This window comes from Salvia hispanica, chromosome 3 (genome assembly GCF_029641045.1).
Source record: "Salvia hispanica isolate PSC_SH4W2 chromosome 3, Shi_PSC_v1, whole genome shotgun sequence".
In the NCBI taxonomy this organism is placed as follows: domain Eukaryota; kingdom Viridiplantae; phylum Streptophyta; class Magnoliopsida; order Lamiales; family Lamiaceae; genus Salvia; species Salvia hispanica.
Window position 1 is genome coordinate 56,566,032 of NC_142694.1, and position 21,238 is coordinate 56,587,269.

At 34.7% G+C, this 21,238-nt stretch overlaps 3 protein-coding genes across 6 annotated transcripts; 2 read left to right on the forward strand and 1 right to left on the reverse strand.

The window, feature by feature from the left end:
• Positions 1–1,940: 1,940 nt before the first annotated feature.
• Positions 1,941–7,661, reverse strand: LOC125210681 (uncharacterized). The gene is made up of 4 exons (XM_048110243.2): positions 7,080–7,661; positions 6,521–6,839; positions 2,464–2,562; positions 1,941–2,191 (listed from the first exon to the last, which is right to left on the reverse strand). The coding sequence occupies exons 1-4, from the start codon at positions 7,373–7,375 to the stop codon at positions 2,156–2,158; spliced, it is 750 nt and encodes a 249-aa protein (XP_047966200.1). The 5' UTR covers positions 7,376–7,661; the 3' UTR covers positions 1,941–2,155.
• A 1,300-nt stretch (positions 7,662–8,961) lies between these two features.
• On the forward strand, positions 8,962–11,880 carry LOC125211179 (uncharacterized). Of its 2 annotated transcripts, none has more exons than XM_048110886.2 (9): positions 8,962–9,096; positions 9,253–9,476; positions 9,855–9,942; positions 10,070–10,129; positions 10,575–10,637; positions 10,733–10,936; positions 11,017–11,128; positions 11,201–11,418; positions 11,611–11,880. In XM_048110886.2, exons 2-9 carry the CDS (start codon positions 9,352–9,354, stop codon positions 11,701–11,703), a joined length of 963 nt encoding a protein of 320 aa, XP_047966843.1. In that variant the 5' UTR covers positions 8,962–9,096; positions 9,253–9,351; the 3' UTR covers positions 11,704–11,880. The 2 variants fall into 2 exon arrangements, with proteins under 2 accessions (XP_047966843.1, XP_047966842.1); XM_048110885.2 differs by having other exon boundaries at positions 8,969–9,096; positions 9,257–9,476.
• A 1,339-nt stretch (positions 11,881–13,219) lies between these two features.
• Positions 13,220–19,969, forward strand: LOC125213128 (polypyrimidine tract-binding protein homolog 3). 3 transcript variants are annotated; one of them, XR_016136473.1, is made up of 18 exons: positions 13,220–13,974; positions 14,071–14,141; positions 14,469–14,535; positions 14,670–14,741; positions 14,833–14,909; positions 15,028–15,109; positions 15,812–15,935; positions 16,249–16,313; positions 16,383–16,432; positions 16,532–16,573; positions 16,665–16,716; positions 16,815–16,851; positions 16,949–16,962; positions 18,128–18,235; positions 18,353–18,496; positions 18,965–19,393; positions 19,539–19,586; positions 19,673–19,969. XR_016136473.1 is itself a non-coding variant. In XM_089067121.1 (17 exons), exons 3-16 carry the CDS (start codon positions 14,479–14,481, stop codon positions 19,352–19,354), a joined length of 1,314 nt encoding a protein of 437 aa, XP_088923247.1. In that variant the 5' UTR covers positions 13,220–13,974; positions 14,071–14,141; positions 14,469–14,478; the 3' UTR covers positions 19,355–19,393; positions 19,539–19,631. The 3 variants fall into 3 exon arrangements, 2 of the variants coding, with proteins under 2 accessions (XP_088923247.1, XP_088923246.1); XM_089067121.1 differs by lacking the exon at positions 19,673–19,969 and having other exon boundaries at positions 19,539–19,631; XM_089067120.1 differs by lacking the exon at positions 19,539–19,586 and having other exon boundaries at positions 13,223–13,974.
• The last annotated feature ends 1,269 nt before the right edge of the window (positions 19,970–21,238 follow it).

The following is a 21,238-nucleotide window of genomic DNA, read 5'->3' on the forward strand; positions in this document are numbered from 1 at the left end:
CATAGTATAATAACCTTTCATTTTCTATAATAATTATGACATTTTATAATTATTAAAATTGATGCTCATAACTTACATATATTATAATATAATGCCAAAACTCACCTTTTATATATGTTTCTATATTAATTATGACATATTTTATAAATATTAACATTTATACTCATAACTTACAAATATTTCAATATAAAGCCAAACCTCATCTTTTATATATACCATTGAAAAAGCCGTGCTATGCACAGATTTTTAATTTATTATTATATTCATACAAATTTAAAAAATAAAAAAACACATTTTTCTAATATTCCTTTTATTGTATGTAATAATTCAAAAATAAAATTAAAAAAATATAATATAATACTCCCTCCGTCCCGCTTTAGGAGTCCCGGTTGAGATAAATTAATAAAAAATACCTACAAAGTGTTAAAAGTGAGTCCCAACATCCACTACAACTAATAAAAAAGTGTTAAAAGTGGGTCCCAACATCCACTAAAATATTTATTTATTGGACACTCAACTAAAAGTGGGTCCCAACATCCACTACAATATTTATTTATTACACACTAAACACTTTTTTCTTAAAACATGTGCCCGACTCAACCGGGACTCCTAAAGCGGGACGGAGGGAGTAGTAAATTATACATAATGATTAATTTAAAAGTAAAGAAAATTTTTATTTTCAAAAAGTTTTAATTCTAACAAAAAAGATTTCTTTCAACTAATTTATGAACAAATAAATATAAAAAAATTGTATTGTGTCCTTAAACAGCAAAACATGCTATGCACTACAACTTGTTTGTGTAAATGATATAATATTAAATTATTATGCATAAAAAGTAGAAAACTTAAAATTTATTTAATAAAATATTTATTTGTATATTATCATAATATTTCTCTATATATCACAAAATAAACAAAAGCAAATATTATACAACATATATAATTTATACCATAAATTATAAACCTACTAAAACATACAATGATTAAATCAATACAATTATACTGTACAACACAAATAAACCAATTTATGAACAAATAAATATAACATTCTCGACCCAAATAAACCTTAAAGAAGAATCGGATTCATCATAACTGCCAGAAAAATTCACCGACGACGCTACCAACACCACTCATCTTCTCATCCGACTTCTACGTATCATCATTAACATAATCAATTTCAAAAGAATTCTCTACGATTGACATAGAATGTGCATGCTTTCAATTTGAGAGTACCTTAGTTTCGAAACACAAGAACTGTATGATTCCATTAGCTAGCCTAATACATGTATTTATAGCCATGACATATTATATTTTATGATTAATGGCAAATTAAATTTTATTTGACCATGAAATCTCTAAATTGAATAATAATTATAAAGTAGTAATAATTTTTTTAATGGCTTAACCGTTTCACATTTAATACTAATTTAGGCATGAGTCTCCAAATTTGGATGGCACACATTAGGCTATGGAGTCACAAACTATAACGGCCTCAATATTTGCAATGCATAATTTTTTAATGGTTTTTAGTTATGTATAATGGTTTTTTAATTAATGCATAACTGGAAGTTACAAATTAAAATCATAATTTAATTATATAGACTTAAAACTTATAAATATTCGAAAATTTGCCCAAAATTCTTTAATATTCAATATAAGGCCAAAACTCGCCTTTAAATATTCAAAAACTTGTCCAAAATTCTTTAATATTCAATATAAGACCAAAACTCGTCTTTTATATATGTATAGATAACTTATAAATATTTCAATATAAGGCCAAAACTCGCCTTTTATATATGTATAGATAGATAGATAGATTAGGAGGTATTTGTACTTTAATATAGCACTAGATAATTATTAGTGTTGCCCACTTGAAAGCTTAGTGCAAGGTCCATTCCTTGTTTTGATTGGATGTTTATATCCAAAGAAAAACAGAGCCATGGAAGATAAAGAGGTTGGTTAAAAGTTAAAACCAACAGCAAGGCTAGTTGGAACATACATGTACACAACAAATCTTCACATCACATTTTAGCTGCAAAAAGAATACACGACTGATATCTGTACAAATCATGCTTTTCCACCTATCTATCAGACTCATCTCGCCTCAATGAGGAAAAACTAATCCACCAAACAAAAAGAATCATCCGCAATTGGCTTAGACCACCTGGGGCTTTCTTATATCTTTCTCAACCTGAAATTAAACAAGATTTATACACTTCTGTTAGATGTGTATGGCCATGGCCCATGGGGCTCAACTTCATTCATTTCTATACTTCAAACACACATTAATCAAGAACCTCATCCGATCCTATATTTAATTTGAGAAAATGTATCGACAGTTTATAATTAGATATATGGGTACCATGAGAAATTATTGTATAACAGAGACTAATTCTTTTTATCAGTTTCACAACTATGAGGTTTTACTATACTGCCATTAGGAGATGTGTAGCAAAGACTTACATCATTAGAATGAAAAGGTCTCCCTGGAGATGCATTTGGATAAACAGTTTCAGCAGTAGATTCAGAGTTGCCTACAGAATTGCCATGACCTGGGCCAGCCTGACATCAAAAGGAAGGCATGCAAACGTTAAAGTCATAAATTGACTTTAAAATGTATAAGGACTGCATTTCATCAGTACCAAATCACTAAAAGAGAAGATGCAAAATTCAACACAAAGCCCTTGAAAATTGCTAGGCTTAGTTAAGCAGTCCACATGGCTCCCATACCTATCAAACCTAACATGACAATATACAAGAAGATTCCATGCTAGGTGAATCTTCTAAAAGAACCACCAGCTCTTATTGACTAGGCAGTGATGATAATGGTTACGAAAACTGTACAATAAAAACTCCAAACAAGTTCAAGGTTGATCTTTAAATTCAATGCGACTCTAGACCTCTTTCAGGCTCTATTCCACCCGTCCTTACGAATATCTGGGATGGAGAATCACTATAAGTAAATGTCAAAGACAATATACAAGATGAATATTCACAAAAATAATTATTAAAAAATGGGCCACTCACCCCCTTAAAAGGCCTCATAAGGACGAAGGTTATCTATGCTTATAGAGATTAGATGAGATCATCACCAAGTCGGTGGGACAAGATTTAGACATTTAACACGCCCCGCGTGGGCCGGAATGACACATTGGACTTCCATCACGTGGGTAGGCAAGACAAGAGATAAGAACCATAATCGATGTGAGCTGGAATGAACATCTGACTTCCACTCATGAGGCAGATTAGAGATAAAGAAAAATCCATAATCGACTTGGACCCACTCTAATACCATATTAGAAATGAGTCACTCACCCCCTTAAAAGGCCTCATAAGGGGGAAGGTCATCCACACTTATACAGATTAGATGGGATCTTCACCAAGTCGATGTGGGACAAGATTTAGACATTTAACAATGATTTTTAGATAAGTCACCGAAATAAACTTAATAAATTGTTTGCGTAACAAAAGCAGGTTGAATCTTAGTGGGGGAATTGTAGGGGTGAAGGCATTCAAACTTGGTGTCTATGACTGTAGTTTATGTTTTTTTTACCATTTATTTTTTGTTGAGGACTAGAGGTGGAAGGAAAAGACAGAGCATAAAGAACATATACGTAATCTTAGAAGGTCCTACCTCCGTCCGCGAATAGGAGTCCTGGTTTTCCATTTTAGTCCGTCCGCGAATTCCGGTTCACTTTTATCATAAATGGAAATAGGGTCCAACATTCCACTAACTCATTTCATTCATATTTCATTTAAAACTAATATATACATGTGAGACCCATATTCCACTAACATTTTTCCACCCACTTTTCTTAACATTTCTTAAAACCCGTGCCGACAAGGAATGAGACTCCTAATGGCGGACGGAGGGAGTATATACATGGAAATGAAATACTTTTTGCATGTGATAAATCATTACCATTATTTTGTTCCACAGATATTATTCATTACCCAAAAGCCCCTTAACCTAAGGCATTAAGTTTTGGATGAATGTCGGCATGCAAGAACAGCACATAATCTTCAAAATAAATAAGATTGCACATAACCGTATCACTCTGAAACTCAAAATTAATCGAAAACATCTTACGTTAGAAGTCCTTTAAGCTGGCATTATCCAATATTGTTTTAGTATAAAACCTGGAAGTGGTCCTACTCCTTTACCATCCAAAATAAATACGTTTTAAATTTAAACAAAGTATGTGACAGTTAATCTCAGCCCTAGTCTATTATTGGTATTTGGTAACATGTCCCTTGAATATTAAAGTGAAAATATATAGATATAGAAGGTGGTATTTTAGCCAAGAAAATTGGTGAAGTCATGTCCTCAGAAGACCTGATTAAGAGACTTTTCAGCCTAACATTTCAGCGGCATGGTGAACATGTTCCATCTATTGTCTGGAACACATTGCTCAATCTGATACAACAAAATTCATGGGAAAGAGAATGTATATGCATTCTACAAAGATTGAGTGGAAGTCCTACTGGCTTTAATATGGGATTAAGACTCTCCTAAATCTGATGAGTTAGGACAATGCAATGTAAAATTCTTAGGCAATTCCTGATGGAGATAGAAGCAAATGGAATTTGCTTATGCACTCAAAGAAGTCAGAATATACAATAATCTATCCTCCGTCCCTGCAGTGATGAAGTCACTCCTAGAAGAGGCCACAGCAACTTTTCCATTAATGTTGTCTGATGGGCTACCTACCCCTTAAGCGAAGTGTCCAACACCATATTGATCATATTTAGAGAGAGTTTATTTGGTCTACCACACAATTGCATGAAACTGAAAGACAGAAAGAGCTTTAAACATGCATAAAAGATTTGTTGGGAAATGGACTTTATACCAATCTCTTTGTGAATTTCGAACCCCCTAGATCTAAAGAAGGTTGGTACTTGGCACATGAAGATTATGCATGCCATCAAAGGTTGTGATATTAGCAAAATTACAATAAACTACTAGTTTCTGATTCCAAGACTTGATGGCGCGTTGGTATGTTGCATGGTTTAAACTTTTTCAAAAAGTTGATCCCAAAAGAAGTTAAGATTTAATTAGCCTCCATTAAGTAACGAGGTGAACATTACATTCCGGAGAGAAGTTGTCCAAATTCTAACTTGAAGAAATGTGAATTCAGTACGAGTTTTCGTTGTTGTAGAGATGCATAGGGCCAATATTGAGAGGTTACTATGATCAAGACCTGGATATGATCTACTATGATCACAAAATCAGAAGTTTTCGTGTCTTACTTTACAGGGCATATATCATGCTGTCCCAACGTTTGGCCTGCAGTAAGATATATTGCTTCATTTGTACACTAGATGGAAAAAATAATTTGACACATGGAGGCAGTGATAAAACTTATGCAATGACTGAGGATTGAGTTATATAGTCTATGACCGGAACCACCAAGTTCAAGGGACGATGTAAGCATGGATTGTCTTGGATTACCTAGGATGCAGATGAACCCAATATTTGTGATGGTTGATTGTATCTCCCAAATGATGCATTTTATTTGTTCAAAGAAAACATCAGCTGTTATTTATGTTGCAAATCTTTGCTTCACAGAGGGTATTTGCATACATAAGATGACAAAAACTACCACTACTGATAGAGATCCTAATCCTATGTTTATATCTCCCTTTTTTGAAGGTCTTGTGGAAGAAGTTTAAGATAAGCCTAGAATACAACTCCTACCATCCTCAAGCAGATAGAAAAATAGAAATTATCAATCAAAGCTTTGGTAAAGTTGCTTATATATATTCAAAGAACAAGAGTACAGGCAGATGCCCATTGAGGATAGTGTGTGGTCTGCTTTGGAACTAATACAATGTACCTGGAAAAGCTAACACAAAAAAAAAGGAAAATTATGGCTGAGGCAATGAGAGAAATTCATGGTGAAATCAAGTTGTCTTGAGAGAGAAATGCCAAATACAAGAAGCATGTTCACAGAATGAGATGAGGTCAGAGTTTCAAGAAAAGGTTATGGTAACAGTTCATTTACAGGAAAGACATCTAGTGGGCACAAACTCAAACTTAAACAAGAATCGCTATCTCTCTAACTTATTTTGGATTATCAAAATTTTATGCACTCAGTTCCCTATTAAGGAATTGATATTTTGCAACAAAGATAGACACGGTAGCACATAGATAGGCATTTCTATTCCACCATTGTTAATGGAAGTGGATATACAACTATAACACCTAGATCATAGGTAACTGGTACATCTGTCTTTTCACATTATTTGATGACATAATAGACGCCTATCTCATACGAGCAACTTTATGGTTTTGGGCCTTTTGGCTAAGAAAGCATTTATCCAGTAGCCACTAGCCATTAACTTTAATAGTGGTTCAGGACTGCATATTTTCAACATGTACAAGTACAAGATTGAAGAATCACAAGCTTTTTAGGTAATGTTGTCCAACATAATGCATATTAGCTTCATGACTCATAAGTACACATGGCGATAGATAACCTAACAGTGGCAATGTATAATTAGGATGATGCGAGCTTACCTCACACAGGACAGCATTCTCTCTGCCATCTTCAAAAAGAGAAGAATAATATGCAGGATCATATATGGAACCTCCAATTACATCATCAGAACCAGAGGGACGTCGAATTAGAGGAGTTGTAGGGCTGAGAAAACTATTTCTCAGATCAACATCTGTATCTCTATGAACAGAGTTGTCCATGTAAGAAGCACCTAGTCTGTACATCTGCATCCATAACAGTGAAGATGATAACCTCACCGAAAATCCAATAATTTGCATAGCCAGTGTGAGCTTCACAGATAAACTAACAAAGGTTCCATAAATCTCAGATGGAATGTTCCTGCAAGCACAAGATGAAAATTGATGACAGTTGGAAGGCAGTGATTAAAAACTACTCTAAAAAGAGCCACACAACAAAAACTAACATCAGCGTAATAAGTAGTAAGTAGAGATAACATTATCCTAATTACAATCATTGGAGCAGCACTAGCATATTTACACTAGGTATATACAGGTTGTAGAGCATGTATGGTTGAAATTATGAAGAAACGAAAACGGAGAAGAAGAGAGAAAAGAATACCAGATATGGTGAGAAAAGAGGAAGAACCAGGAGAGGTCGAGCAAAATTGAGGAGAAGAGGAGGACGGCGTAAGTCCTGGCGAGGCTCTGACTGCTGCTCTCAATGGCGACGAGTGCGAACAAAGAAATCCCCAAATTGACGAGCAATACGCCGTTGTATAGCGCTCCCAGCGATCCGATTAAGGCGCATACAATCTGAGCGTAGATCAATTTGATAGCGAGGCGCTGAATGTTGTCATAGTCCCGAATCCAACCCTCAATCTCTGTCCACCTCAATCCACATCCACCACAACGCATTATATATTCGATTGTGCTGGAAATGGAAATGGAAATGGAACTGGAACTGGAAGCGCCGCAGCTCTGATCTCACTCATGTGGGGTTGCTCTTCGCAACGACAACTTAAACCTTATTATCAATCTTCTTCTCCCTTCCTTCCCCCAATCAAATCAAACAATCATTTCTCAACAACAGATTCAAGGGTTCAGAGGAAACAGGTGCTATTCAATTAATTCCACTGGATTTGTATAACTGATGGTTAAAGGATTTTGATTATACTCACTTCACACCCTTTCTACGTTCATATAAATATTGCAATACGTATATTTGATAGAATTAGGTTGGCTGGATATTTTTCTACCTATTTATTTAAATTTACCTTATTATTTATATGTAAAAAGCATATTAGTATATTACTATTAATTTCCACATTTCAGTGCAATAAAACTTTATTTTAGTTAGTTTTCATGATGATTTTTCGTCTGTTCACGTTCACATTATTTGTTTTATTTAAAGTATTTAATTTATTTTTAATATCTTAAAATATTTATAAATTTTTATTTTGTAATACTAATTACATCAATAATAATTTTAGAATACTCAAATCAAATTATATGAATAAAATAAAATAAAATAAAAGTAATGGTAATATGTGAAATACGTTTTTCATTTAAAAAATACTACAATATCTATTTAAAATTCAACCTTCACTAATATTTAAAAATTATGTTTAATAGACGGTTGAACTGTGCGATTATTTCAATTCGGTTCATACATCAATGCCACACTCCTTTTCCTCTTTCTACCGCAATCTGGATCTCATATTTTTTGCCCAACTCAAAAAACTTGAAATTTTATGAAAATGAATTTGACCCGATATGAGTACGACATGTCCAAACTTCGAAATTGATTCGAAAAAAAAATCTGAAATTATTGCATAAAAATACAAACTTGAGAATCCAATACCAAATATTTGAAAAATCCTATACGAAATTTAAAAATCCCAGGTACTAAATACCATTAGAAATTTTTCAAAAGAATTGTTTTATATACACGTTAGGTTTATAATAATGATGTATATTTATTATAGGGTGAATGGCCAAAAAAAGTCATTTAGTATGGTCAATTCTGGTCTATCCCATGACTTTTAAAAAATAATTATATTTTGATATATTATTTAATTGTCTTATAGTGTATGATTAGAGAAATTATGTATAATATTGACAACCAAGCTACTAATTTCTTTTGATTTTGATCAATCATAATTTCGACACTATGTAGCTTAATTTCGACACCATGTAGCTTAATTTCGACACCATGTAGCTTGATGAGTTACTTACATGACATTATCTAACATCAACCAAAACAACATTATACTAAATTAAATAATTTCATTTATTGAATTATGATTTATATTAAGTTACTAGTATATTATAGCTAAAATTTTATTTGGTTGTAAAATCTATACATAATTTATAAGCAGATTTTAAAGTTGATATTAAAATTAAAATCTATTGAAAGTTTAAAAAATTACATACAACTAATTAATAAAACGATTTAATCAACGGATTAATAGTGTGTACTCATATAAAAATATACTCCTATTGATTAATATGGTTTAATCAGATGAGCCGGAATATTTACATAAGTCTCTGGATCACTCGTCCGTGAGGAAACTGGAACAGCAATTTTCGATCCGCGCTCCTATTTCGATTTCGATTCCGACTCGTATACGTTGGTGGTGAGAGATTCCTCCAATTGTTAATTCGTTCGTAGGAGATTACATCAATTTCCCAAACGAGTTCAGATCCAGCCATTCACGCTGCGATTTGGTCGATTGCAATCCCTTTTTCTCAATTCATATTGATAAATTGCGTGTTTCTTCTTTGATGGATAGCTAGCTCATCAGTTCAATTAAACTTGAGAGGAGGTATTGCTATCTGCTGATCCACTCCAATCCAATCCAATCACTCCGCGTAGTCTTCGGACTTTCAGAATGAAGATGGAGACTTCTTCTTTGGCAATCGTGACTGCTCTTCTTCTTGTCGTGGCTCAGTTACCTCTGGGGCTCACTTTCTCATCTATGGCCCCAGCATTCTTATGGTCGTCTCATCTAAATGGGTAATCATATTTCAAGTTTCTCCTGTTTGTGTATTATCTACCCAGCCAATGTTTTTGCTATATATTTGGCCATTATTTAGCAGGTCCTTATATATATATATGGTGTGTTCATGACTAATTTGTTGGAGACTCCCAATAAAGTATCTACATAGTTTGCCATTGTACTGGAAGATCATCAATTTGTTAAGTTCATTGTCATGTCTGAATAGTCTGATTACACTATTCTGCACAAGCTAATCAAAGTGTTTGTTCTGAATTGTTACCCATGACCTTCCCACCCATTCCTTAGTTTTGTGTGATGATGTGCTCAAGGATCTTCTATATTAGGAGCTTTTCACAAACAATATATTGATCTAAAGCTTTACAAACATGAAACAGGAAGAAAGAAATGGTTGATTATAGAATCCTCGCTCCCAGGGATTTAGCCAAATCTACAATGACTGAAGGAGGATGGTCAAAATACCTGGTATATCTACATCCTTGATTCAGAGTTTGATATCATATAAATCAGATTGTTTAGAGTAAACTAGTATGAAAATATAGGTCTAGGTTACTGGTCGGAAGTATATAAATGGTGGTTTCATTCTATGCAGTGCTCAAGCGAGGAAGTGCAAGGATCCAATAACTTTGCCTTCCTTTTTATTGGATCAGAGGTATTAATGTTGTTTCTTCTTTTTTCCATTTTCATTGTGATGAATATGTGTGTGCACGTGAAATTGGATGGCTATTATGCTGATCCTGCTCTACACCCACATTCTTAAGAATAGATTTCTCTTTTGAATTGACAGTAATCTTAGTATGCTAACTTTCTACTCTCACGCTAAATTAAGAATGGATGAGCGCACTTACTTGTCGCACATTGTCTATGGTTGTGGAGTATATAACAACTGAATCTCTTCTTTTCAGAATCCCAGTTGATATACTGAGGTGCCTGTCATAACCTAAAGAAAATACATGATGATCCATCCATGATTTTTTCATGTGGAAAGTTAGAGATTTTTCAAAAGAACTACAAAAACATGTGCAACTTTCATGCCATTAGTACTGTATTATTTCTTATTGTATCTTTTGACATGTATGATGTATCTCTTTATGCAGTTGCAATCTCTGGAAGTTTCCAGACCCGCAAAAACTGATCCAGCACTTATTGACTTGCTGAAGGTTAATTGGTTTCCTCTTTACTTGAGTACTGTGGTTATTTATTTTAGCCTAATATCATTTGACACATGAGCTAAAGTGTGACTACTTCATGACAGGACTCAATTTCCAACTCCAATTCCTCTGTGGCTTTTCCTTATGTAGTTGCTGGAGAAGAGAAAGTATCCATTGAGAGTTCTCTGCTTTCTGAGTTTGCTGAAACTTGTCAGCATGATTTTGGAGTCAGTAGAATTGCTTTAGTGGGGTCATGTTCTGTGGATGGTGAAAATTTTGATAAAATAAATGATGTTAGCTTGGTTAATGTAAGTACCACTGACAACCATGAAAATTGACTGTTTTTTTTTCTGGTCCTATTTCATGATATAGTGTAAATCACTTGTAGGACTACCTGAACTCAAGGATTGAAAAGTCTTCGGACGGGCACACTGATCTGATTGTCATGTGCCCTGGAGATTCCATGTTATCACAGGATAATGATCAACCACATTCCGAAAGTATGTTGCTGTTATTGCTATTACGTCGAGTCTGTAAATTGGAGTTAACTAACAATTTGATTACATATGCAGGCAGCATTCTTTCTCAACTCCTAAATGCAGTGAATGAGATGGGTGCAAAATATTCGTTCCTCTACATTTCTGATCCATTTCGATCTGATGAGTATGTCTCACACAAGGGACTGGAAAGGTTCCTTGCTGAAGGTACCATGGGAAATGCCTCTGCTAATTCCACTGGCTGTGATGAAGTTTGCCAGATTAAGTCATCTCTTCTGGAGGGATTACTAGTGGTAAGTACTAAGTAGAGACCCACTACTTTGAATCTTTTGAAAAAGTTAGCTACTGAGGCTGGAAAGCTGAGTGTTATATTCTAGTTTCTCTGCCTTGTTATATGTTACTACTCTCAGTTCACGCTATATTTGGAATTTGTTGTATTAACAGTGTATATTTGTCTCAAAGTCTGGGTTTTATTATTTTTGCAGGGGATCGTCTTGCTTATTATTTTGATATCAGGGCTTTGCTGCATGATGGGAATTGATACTCCTACAAGGTTTGAGACTCCAGAAGCATCTTGATTCAGAAACCTGTGAGGGATTTTTGTTTTCCTGTAGTGGTGATGATGATGGTTATCTGCTATGTAATTTCTTTAGCCTCATAGAGCTTTATTTTATTTACGATGAACAAATAACATTCTGCTTGTGCACACTTTTTATGAGGGAGTAAGTTAAAATAATGGAAATGGCTTCCACGTAGGAGTTTGTCGAGCAAGTAGTCATGGTTTTTTACACTTCCATTTTCATTCTGTCTTGTTCGTACTTTTCCGCTCTTTATATTCTTGATCCAGGAGCCACCGCCATTCTCATTATCCGACTGACGGGGGTGAACGTAATGGAACCAATGTTGTTCTCACGACGACTAGTGGAGTCGCAATTGCAAGTGTGGGTGAAGGTATAGAAACGAGAGGTTGAACCTCGGTCGGGATTGGATGGATGTCGGTGGGGGCAGGAAAACAAAGGTTTCCGGTCGCACGACAAATAAATGCAGAGGCAACAGCTCAATTTGCTGCCTGAAGAGCTTTAGCTTTGCCTTGATGGAAGCAAGGGGGGCTTCTTTTGCACCGAACCTGGCGCGTGAACTGAAACACGAATATAAAACAACAAGAACAACGACAAAACACAATGATAAGATATACTCCCTCCGTTTCGCCATAGTTGAGGCGAAATTTTTTGGCACGGAGTTTTAGAAAGGTATATTGGGTGTGTTAAATAAATAGATAAAAAAGTAAGAGGAAGGAAAAGGTAAAGAGAATAAAGTATAAAATAGAGAATAAAGCAAGAGAGAGTAAAGTAAGATAGAGAAAAAAGTTACCATATATAGAAATGACTCAACTATGAAAAAACTTCCCGAATAGAAAAATGACTCAACTATAAAGAAAAGTATTATCATATATAACTTGATATAAACTGATAATCATTTCTATTTTTGAGTTATTACTCTTTTCCTTATGATTGTTGATCTTTTTTATGGAACAATATTGAATTTTTTAAGCATGTACACTCCATTTGTGATCAATATTGAATTTTTGTACTACTACTATTATTTAGGCATATGTTAATAATAAATTTTGAACTTTAGGCTTATTTAAATTAAATTGCAGGCCGCTATATTATTGTCAAGATTAATTTCTAGTTTAACCAAATTATAGACTGCAAGAAAAATGACACTCCAACATTTGGTACAGAAGTCTTTCGTATAATTTATTTCAATTAAGAATTTTTGGTCCATAATTATAAAATCGTAAAAGTAATGGAGTATCTTTCATGATTACCTTTTTTGGCTATAGAATATTTAAAATATTTTGATTAACCAATTGTATCACATAGAAACATTGATAATGTTAAATATTCAACTTTTTAAAGAAAACCTTTAAGTGCATTTATCTAAAATTAAATAAATATGGACCAAACCAGAAGCTAATACGTATATAAAGAAAAACGAGTGAGCAGGAAATTCAAATGTAAGAAAAAAACATTTGAGTTTACTTAGTTCATGGTCATAACATTAGCTATACAACTTTATCCCAAAAAAAAAAAATCCACTACATAATTCGAAAAACATTGCAAACTCCACAATAAGATTATATGGAGCTCCAAAACACCAAAGATGATTTTCCGACTCAATTGGATATATGTAAAATCCAGGCTTCTTCTTCCATCAAGAACAAAAGTAATTAAGTTAGTACTTATCAAACTACGAAATCATGTCTCACCTAAAATTTCACCAACAATCAACCACAGACAACAAAGGATTAAAAAAATAAAAATCTAGTGCTACTCATTTTGAAGAAAACACAAATCCATAAAAATGAGCGAGGCAAAGCAGATTTTATATAAAATGAGAAAACCAAAATTTATAAAAGAAAAGAAAATCAGTTGAATTTGAAGTGAAAAGCCCGCTGATCCATCATCGCCGGCTACAGCAAGCTCCGGCGGCAGGCAGTCTTCATCGCAGTAGAAGCAGAGAAAAGACGACGACAGGGGTAGAGAGAAGAAGACGGAGCCACCAGCACCCGACAAAAGGAGGGCGGCGTCCGATACCCCACGCTCCCCGCGCCGCCCCTGCACCGCCCCTGACTGCTCAGATAAGATCAAGTAGATTGTGCCCTAGCTCCACTGCTGCCCTTGCTTATATAGAGCTCCCGATTACACGTCATCGTCTCTTTGTGGATTTACTTAAACACCCTTTTATACATCATCCTACCAAAATCAATTTGCTTTCCAGAAAACCTTAACCCTAGGCTACTCCCACGACTCCAATCCAATTGCTCCCTCCCTCTCTCATCTCAGGTAATTAATTCTACTCGTCGCATCGCTCACAATTTATTTGGAGGTGTAATTTGTCGCAATCTCTAAACATGTGCTGCACGTCGTGTATTCTTGCAGTTTCTGTACATTGGAATGGAATTCTGTTTCTAAAAGCTTGATTGGATAGGAAGACATCATTTTTCAATAAGGTTGAGTTTCAGGCTATTACATGTGATTCGGGGGGTGCACGTATATGCTTTAAAGCCTAGATAATTTTTTTCTTCATGGAGGTTCTAGCTCAGGAGATTAGATTTTGCCGTGCTTCATTGGCTTAGGCATGAGCTGCTATCCTCAGTTTCTCTTCTCCAATTCAAAGCCTTTTCTTCCACTGCCTTGTTCTTGGGATTAACTTCATTCATGCATGTATATTTGTCGTGTCATACAGGTGATAGAAACACCAATGCGTTCAAAGTGGATCCTTTTAAGATTTACGGTTACAGATCTCCCTGTCACATATCTACATTTTGTGATTTCAGGTCGTAGATTATGGCAGAGCCCTCAAAAGTCATTCATGTTCGTAACGTGGGTCATGAAATTGCTGAGGTATAGTAACATCTTCTTGTAACGTGCATACTGAATTAATTGGTTTATTACTTATGTTGCTCTGTTTATAAAAGGAAACATGACCGACCAGTTTTCTTTGGGTAAGATTTAATGTTATGTTTATGCTTTTCCAGAGTGACTTGTTGCAGCTGTTCCAGCCATTTGGAGTTATCGCAAAACTTGTGATGCTTCGAGCAAAGAATCAGGTCATATTCCAGAAATATATGCTCACAAACCTTCATGCCTATATGGCGGAAATAAAACTGTCTAATATGGCTGTTCATATTTTAAGTGCAGGCCCTCCTACAAATGCAAGATGTTCCTTCTGCAGTAAATGCATTGCAGTTCTACAGTAATGTCCAACCAAGCATAAGGTAATTTGATAAATAATGTGATCTCTTTTTACCAGTTTCCCAACTTCATTGCCGAGCTCTTCCCTCGTGTTATTAGGCATTATCTATTCTCTTACTGAATCTACTTTATACCTATCAGGGGCAGAAATGTTTATATCCAATTCTCATCACACCAGGAACTAACGATTATGGATCAAAGTTCGCAAGCACGTGAAGACGAGGTGACTATTATGCACATATGACATCATTTCAATTTTTCAATGTTTACTGCATGATGTTCGCTAGCTTTCTCTGCATGGTAAATGGTCTATGTCTTGTAATGATTACATGTTAGCGCGTCGGTAGAAGTCATAAAATTTCCAAAGCACACAATATACTTGGAACACCAATGCAAAGATATTAAGAGAGTAGTTTCCCTAGAATTGAGCATACAATATTTCTGCAGCCAGGATACTTTTCTGATAATTGGATTTTAAGTAGCACCTGTATTATTCAATTGGCTTTTTCCATGGAATTCTTCAAAATTTGAAGATGCTGCTCTAGTTGTAACTAGCAGTACATGGCATCAAAACATTCATAACTGATGATTTGTATATATCTTACTAGTTTGAACATTAGTTGAATTTTTTATACCCATATCTTTATATGTTGTTTTCCACTTGTATTGCATTGTTATGGATGTAGTGATATTTTCCACTTGATCTAGATTTTGTTCCTATAAAGTGTGTATTTGTGTGGACTGCCTGCTTGATGTTGGTTATTCTAGCTCTATATCTCCATTTTCTTTTCTCTGCTCTATATTCTTTCCTATTCATTCCCGTCTCTTCTCTCTCTCTGCTGTCTCTGTGCTGGTTTGCTGTTGGGGTCTTCTCTCTATTCTGTCTCTATGCTGGTCTGCTGTTCGGCTCTCTCTGGATACCCAGCCTAACCGAATACTCTTAGTCACGATACATCACATGCTATATCCTATTACTGTGGAAGTGCTGCATCAAGTTTTTTCTCCCCATGGATTTGTAGAGAAGATCGTCACGTTTCAGAAGTCGGCTGGTCAGCATCTTCAAATTTTCTCTTGTTCACTTTCTTAATTCGGTACTGGTTAAGGCGTATGAAGAAGTATGAAGAATGTCATGTCTAAAATATATAGAGTCACCCTTGATGAGGAATACCTCTAATCCTCTATATGGATTGCTTTCATTCCTTACACTCAATCAATTTAATCAGAACTTGTTTCCTTGATATTTATTTTATTTCTTTGTTGCATATGAGTTCAAGAATTTTCAACCCTTACACTTCAAAAGCATTACTAAGTGCTAGTTAGCTATTTTGTACCTGATCGACTCCTATGTGGAGAACTGAGCAGGTTTTCAAGCTCTAATACAGTATCAATCGCATCAAAGTGCTATCTCAGCTAGGAACTCTCTTCAGGTATGCCGAGCTTTGAATTATTAGGTTGATTAACATCATTGCATTGAGACAGTTTGCATCTTGCTACAGGGACGAAATATATATGACGGTTGCTGTCAGTTAGACATCCAGTTCTCAAAGTGAGCTAACATTAAGATTCTTGCTCAATACATTCACAATTTCCTGCGACTCTCTTCATTGTGTGCTACACATTTGACAATTGTTAATTTCTCGTGCAGCCTTGACGAATTGCAAGTGAATTATAATAATGAGCGATCTAGGTATGTTTATTAGCTAAGGTGTTGATTATTTATCTATTCTTTGTAATTTTGCTGCAAATAAGACTGCTGACTTCTTGTTTTCTTTATCTAGGGATTTCACAAACCCTTCCTTGCCTTCGGAACAAAAGGGGAAATCCTCTCAAGTAAATCCATTCTCCTATTGTAAAAGATTTGATTTACAAATATTTTGCATTGAAATAGTTTTCTAATTGGATATTGATTATTGTTCTTTTTATTGTAGCCTGGATATGGAGATCCAAGCATATATCCCCATGCAGGTGCTTAGCTTATTTAATTAGTTTACATTTTCTTATTTCTTGGGTCTTTTTATCTCTATCCCCAATCCTAACTTCTCTCTATCTCTTCTCTGTTCAGTCGGATTTGCACAGGTGTGTACCTTGCTGTCTAATGGCTCAAAATTGTGTACTATTCCTTAACACGCTGGTACAACTAAACTGCATTTCAATTCTGCTGGAGATGTTCCGATTTTAAGCATGGCATATTGGACTTATAAACGCTTATACAATTGTCACTTACCCTGACCTTGCTAATAAAGAAAAACCTGTTTTGTGTATCAATTGCCATCTTACATGAAGCAGCTTTGTCCCCAAATTGAAAGCATGGATATTCTTTTTATATCAGCCTTTGTGCACCATTCAGTTGCAACATTGCAGCTTTCCCAAGATCCATCCCAACCTTCTTGGTGACCGGATAGGCTCATTCTAACCTTTGTGAGCAATCAATACAGTTAGAAATTTAGATATGTTCTCAAGTATACCTGTGATTGAGGTAGGCAGTAGCAATCTTATGTCTAACTAACATTGTACTTGGCCACTAGTCCAGCTATGATCTTGTTCACAAAATGGGTGCCTTCATCACTAATAAATGCCCTTGAAGTACCAGTATGAGCAATTACATGCCTATGTAAGAATGATGACCACTTTGGTGTCATTGGTAGGATTTTTCTTAACTTCAACCATATTTTTGATGTATAATTAACAACCGCCAATGTGAACAAGTTACCAATGGAAGGAGGAAACAGCAAAATGAATTAGTCAAACATTAAACAATGCACTATAAAATACCATTTCTTCAATTGGGAACCAAGTTTGTTTCTTCACACATTTCTAGTACATTCTCTAAATTAATCAAACAAGTGCCAGAAATGGCCAACATGTATTCATTTCATAGCCTAGAAGTGTCTTATTTGCTAATTTGAAATAAGCCTATCTTTCAATGAGCCCTTTATTTAGATATGAGATAGATATGAGAAAGGGGGTATTATTCTATGATATTGAACAACAGATCTCACAGAGTTACAAACCATCAAGGAAAATAATACTTGTTTTCTGACATAGAGCAAAGTGTTGTTCTCTTGATTTTAAGGGGCAATAGATATATGGCTATAACCTGCATAACCATCTAGGAAACAATAATACACCTCTTCTTTCTCTTTCTCTTTCTCTTTCTCTTTCTCTGTTTCCTTTCTGGAAACTTCCTCCTTTTATGCTTTTTAATGGATTGGTTATATACTTAATATTGCTTGAACTTTAGTTGGGCAATGCTGCGGCAATTGCTGCTGCTTTTGGAGGGGGTCTCCCACCCGGTATAAGCGGTACCAATGATCGGTGCACAGTTCTTGTATCTAATCTGAATGCTGATGTAAGTTCTACCTGATTTTATTGATATCCCTCTTAAAGAGAGACACATGCCTGATACATTTATGGTGCACATATTCCCAAGGCGCCTCAATCTCTCGCTTTTTACCTGTTTTTACAGAGAATAGATGAGGATAAGCTGTTTAATTTGTTCTCGATATATGGGAACATTATTAGAATCAAACTTCTCCGAAACAAACCAGATCATGCATTGGTACAGATGGGTGATGGTTTTCAGGCTGAACTGGCTGTTCATTTTTTGAAGGTACGCAGAAATTTCTTCTTTAAGTGGCTTTGGTTTATTAACATGAAATTAATTATACAGTTCTACCACATGGCTGAATAAATTGGACTTTTTCTCCACCTTATTATAAAAGTCATATTTTTGTTATCTTTCAAAAGAAAAGGAAACATTTTATTTAGACAATCTCTGTTATTTTCACTTTTTCAGTTTCTTGACCTGGCTCAGAAGCTGCTTTTATTATTCTTATTATGCTAGTAAATGTGCTCTCTCGTTTTTTTGCTGTATCTCTGATCTCCTGTACCATATTTAAGATGGCTAGGACTTGCATCTATTTTTTACTGTTTTTCTCAAACATCTCTATCTGTTGAGTCAGATTCATAACCCTCACTTGTTAAAACATCAGTAGTTGCTTTAGTATTAGAACCTGCTGATATTTGCATTTTTTACTTTGATGGAGATGCTTGTAACTGGCATATGTTTCTTATATAGGGGGCTATGCTGTTTGGAAAGCGCTTGGAGGTTAACTTTTCAAAGCATCCAAACATTACAACTGGAGCTGATACGCATGAGTACTCCAACTCAAATCTCAATCGTTTCAATCGAAATGCAGCCAAAAATTACAGGTATTGTTGCTCACCAACAAAAATGATCCACATCTCAACTCTCCCCCAGGATGTAACTGAAGAAGAAATAGTAAATCATTTGGAAGAGCATGGAACAATTGCTAGTACGAAACTGTTTGAGATGAATGGAAAGAAGCAGGCTCTTGTCCTTTTTGAAAATGAGGAGCAGGCTACAGAAGCTCTTGTGTGCAAGCATGCCACTTCCCTTGGTGGTTCAACCATTCGAATTTCCTTCTCTCAGTTGCAAACCATTTGAGAAACTTCATTGCAAATTAGAGAGATGGGCCCATAGACTGTACGTTTCTGTTCCCTGTTGAAGTCACTGTTACTTTCACATTGTTTTGCCTAATCTTGATGTATATTCTCATCTTTTAAGCCTCCTTTGTGATTATGCATTTTTTTCTTACAATTGAATGAAGCATTCTAATATTTGTTTGTAGCCTAGTTGAAGTGTGATGCATATATATGAGGGAGATTTAGGGTGTTTGGTATATCTCTAAGCATTGTCTTATTGCATGGGTTCAATTTTGTCATTCTTATTGGTGGTGTTCCTGATTTGAGCCACTTTTTTCAGGTGCAAACAAGTAAAAAGGTGGGAGCATAAAATTGAACCGCCCCAATTGGAATATTGGACCCCTCTCCCCCCTCTCTTGTTTCCTTTGTTGTTTCTTTACTTGCAATGGACTAAAACTGTAGAGTGTAGACTATAAATTTGTCGTGGTTTTACAGTGGGTTGTGCAACTTTCTTTTCTTCCCAAGTTGGATGGATGCAATAGGTTATATGGTTTGCTTCCTTTGTAAAAATGGCCTTGAAATATGAACTTTGGTCGAAATGTGATTTTTTCTATGAATTTAAAATATTTTGCAAAAATTATGAACTTTGATTGTGTTGTCAATTTTTCACACTTTTATAATTTTGCAAAATAACAGGCATAACAACTTGGAAAGATTAAGTGACAAAAGAATGTATTCAAACATGGTAGTACTAATTAAATAACGAGATTTGTGTAAGTAATCTTTAAAATTAGTATGAAACTGTGTTCGAAATGTGGCATCTTTCATCAACTTAAAAATTAGTCACAAAAATTTTGAACTTATACATTGTAGACAATATCTCATGATTTAAGATTCTAGTGAAATCAAAGTTAACATGGTATTTTCATACATATAGTGGAATAGTGATGTGCAGGGGGTCAGGGACGGATCCAGAAATTCTGTATAGGTGGGGCAAAATTTCATACAAAGACATTTTATGGATTTTAGAAGGGGCATTTATAATGGTATTTCAAAAAAAAACTTAAAAATAATGATCAAAATATCACTAATGAATTTTTTGAGGTGGGGTATTTGCCCCTTGTAGGATGCATGTACATCCGTCCCTGGTGATGTGGTTTGCCAAATGATGCGATCTTCTTTATAAAAAAAGAACAGTGACGTAGTTGTAATGGAAAATTTATAATACTTATATAACATACTCCCTCCGTTTGCCAAAAATAGTCTAATTTGTAGATGACGCGAATTTTAATAAGAAATTGGTATTTAGAGATTAGAGAAAAAATATAGGAGAGAGAAAGAGAAAGAGAAAGGTAAGAGATATGAAGGGGGAAAAAAAGTTTAATTAAGTATAAGAGAAAGTTTTCATTTTTAAAATAAACTTATTTTTCGTGGACACCTCAAAATTAAAAAACATAAGATTATTTTTTTGTGTTGGAAGGAGTATACTACATGTAACATGATAAATAAGTGGACTTTATATAATGTAATAATGATATAGGTGTAATAGAAAAATAAATACAAACCACCAACTGATCAACATATAGCACAACATATTATATATGTGATGAAAAATATACATATAATACTCTATTATACTCCCTCACAGTTAAGTCATTTTTCTATTTGAGGAAGTTCCATCATAGTTGAGTCATTTCTACTTTCTTATTTTACCCTTTGTTACTTTATTCTTTCTACTTTATTCACCTTTTACTTTATTCTCTCTACCTTTTTGTTTTTACTTTATTTTATCTATTTATTGAATACACTCGACATTCATTTTTTAAACTCTATGGTGAAAATTTTTGCTTCAACTATGTGAGAACGGAGGGAGTACATCTGATAATTAAGTGTTCTTGATTGATTA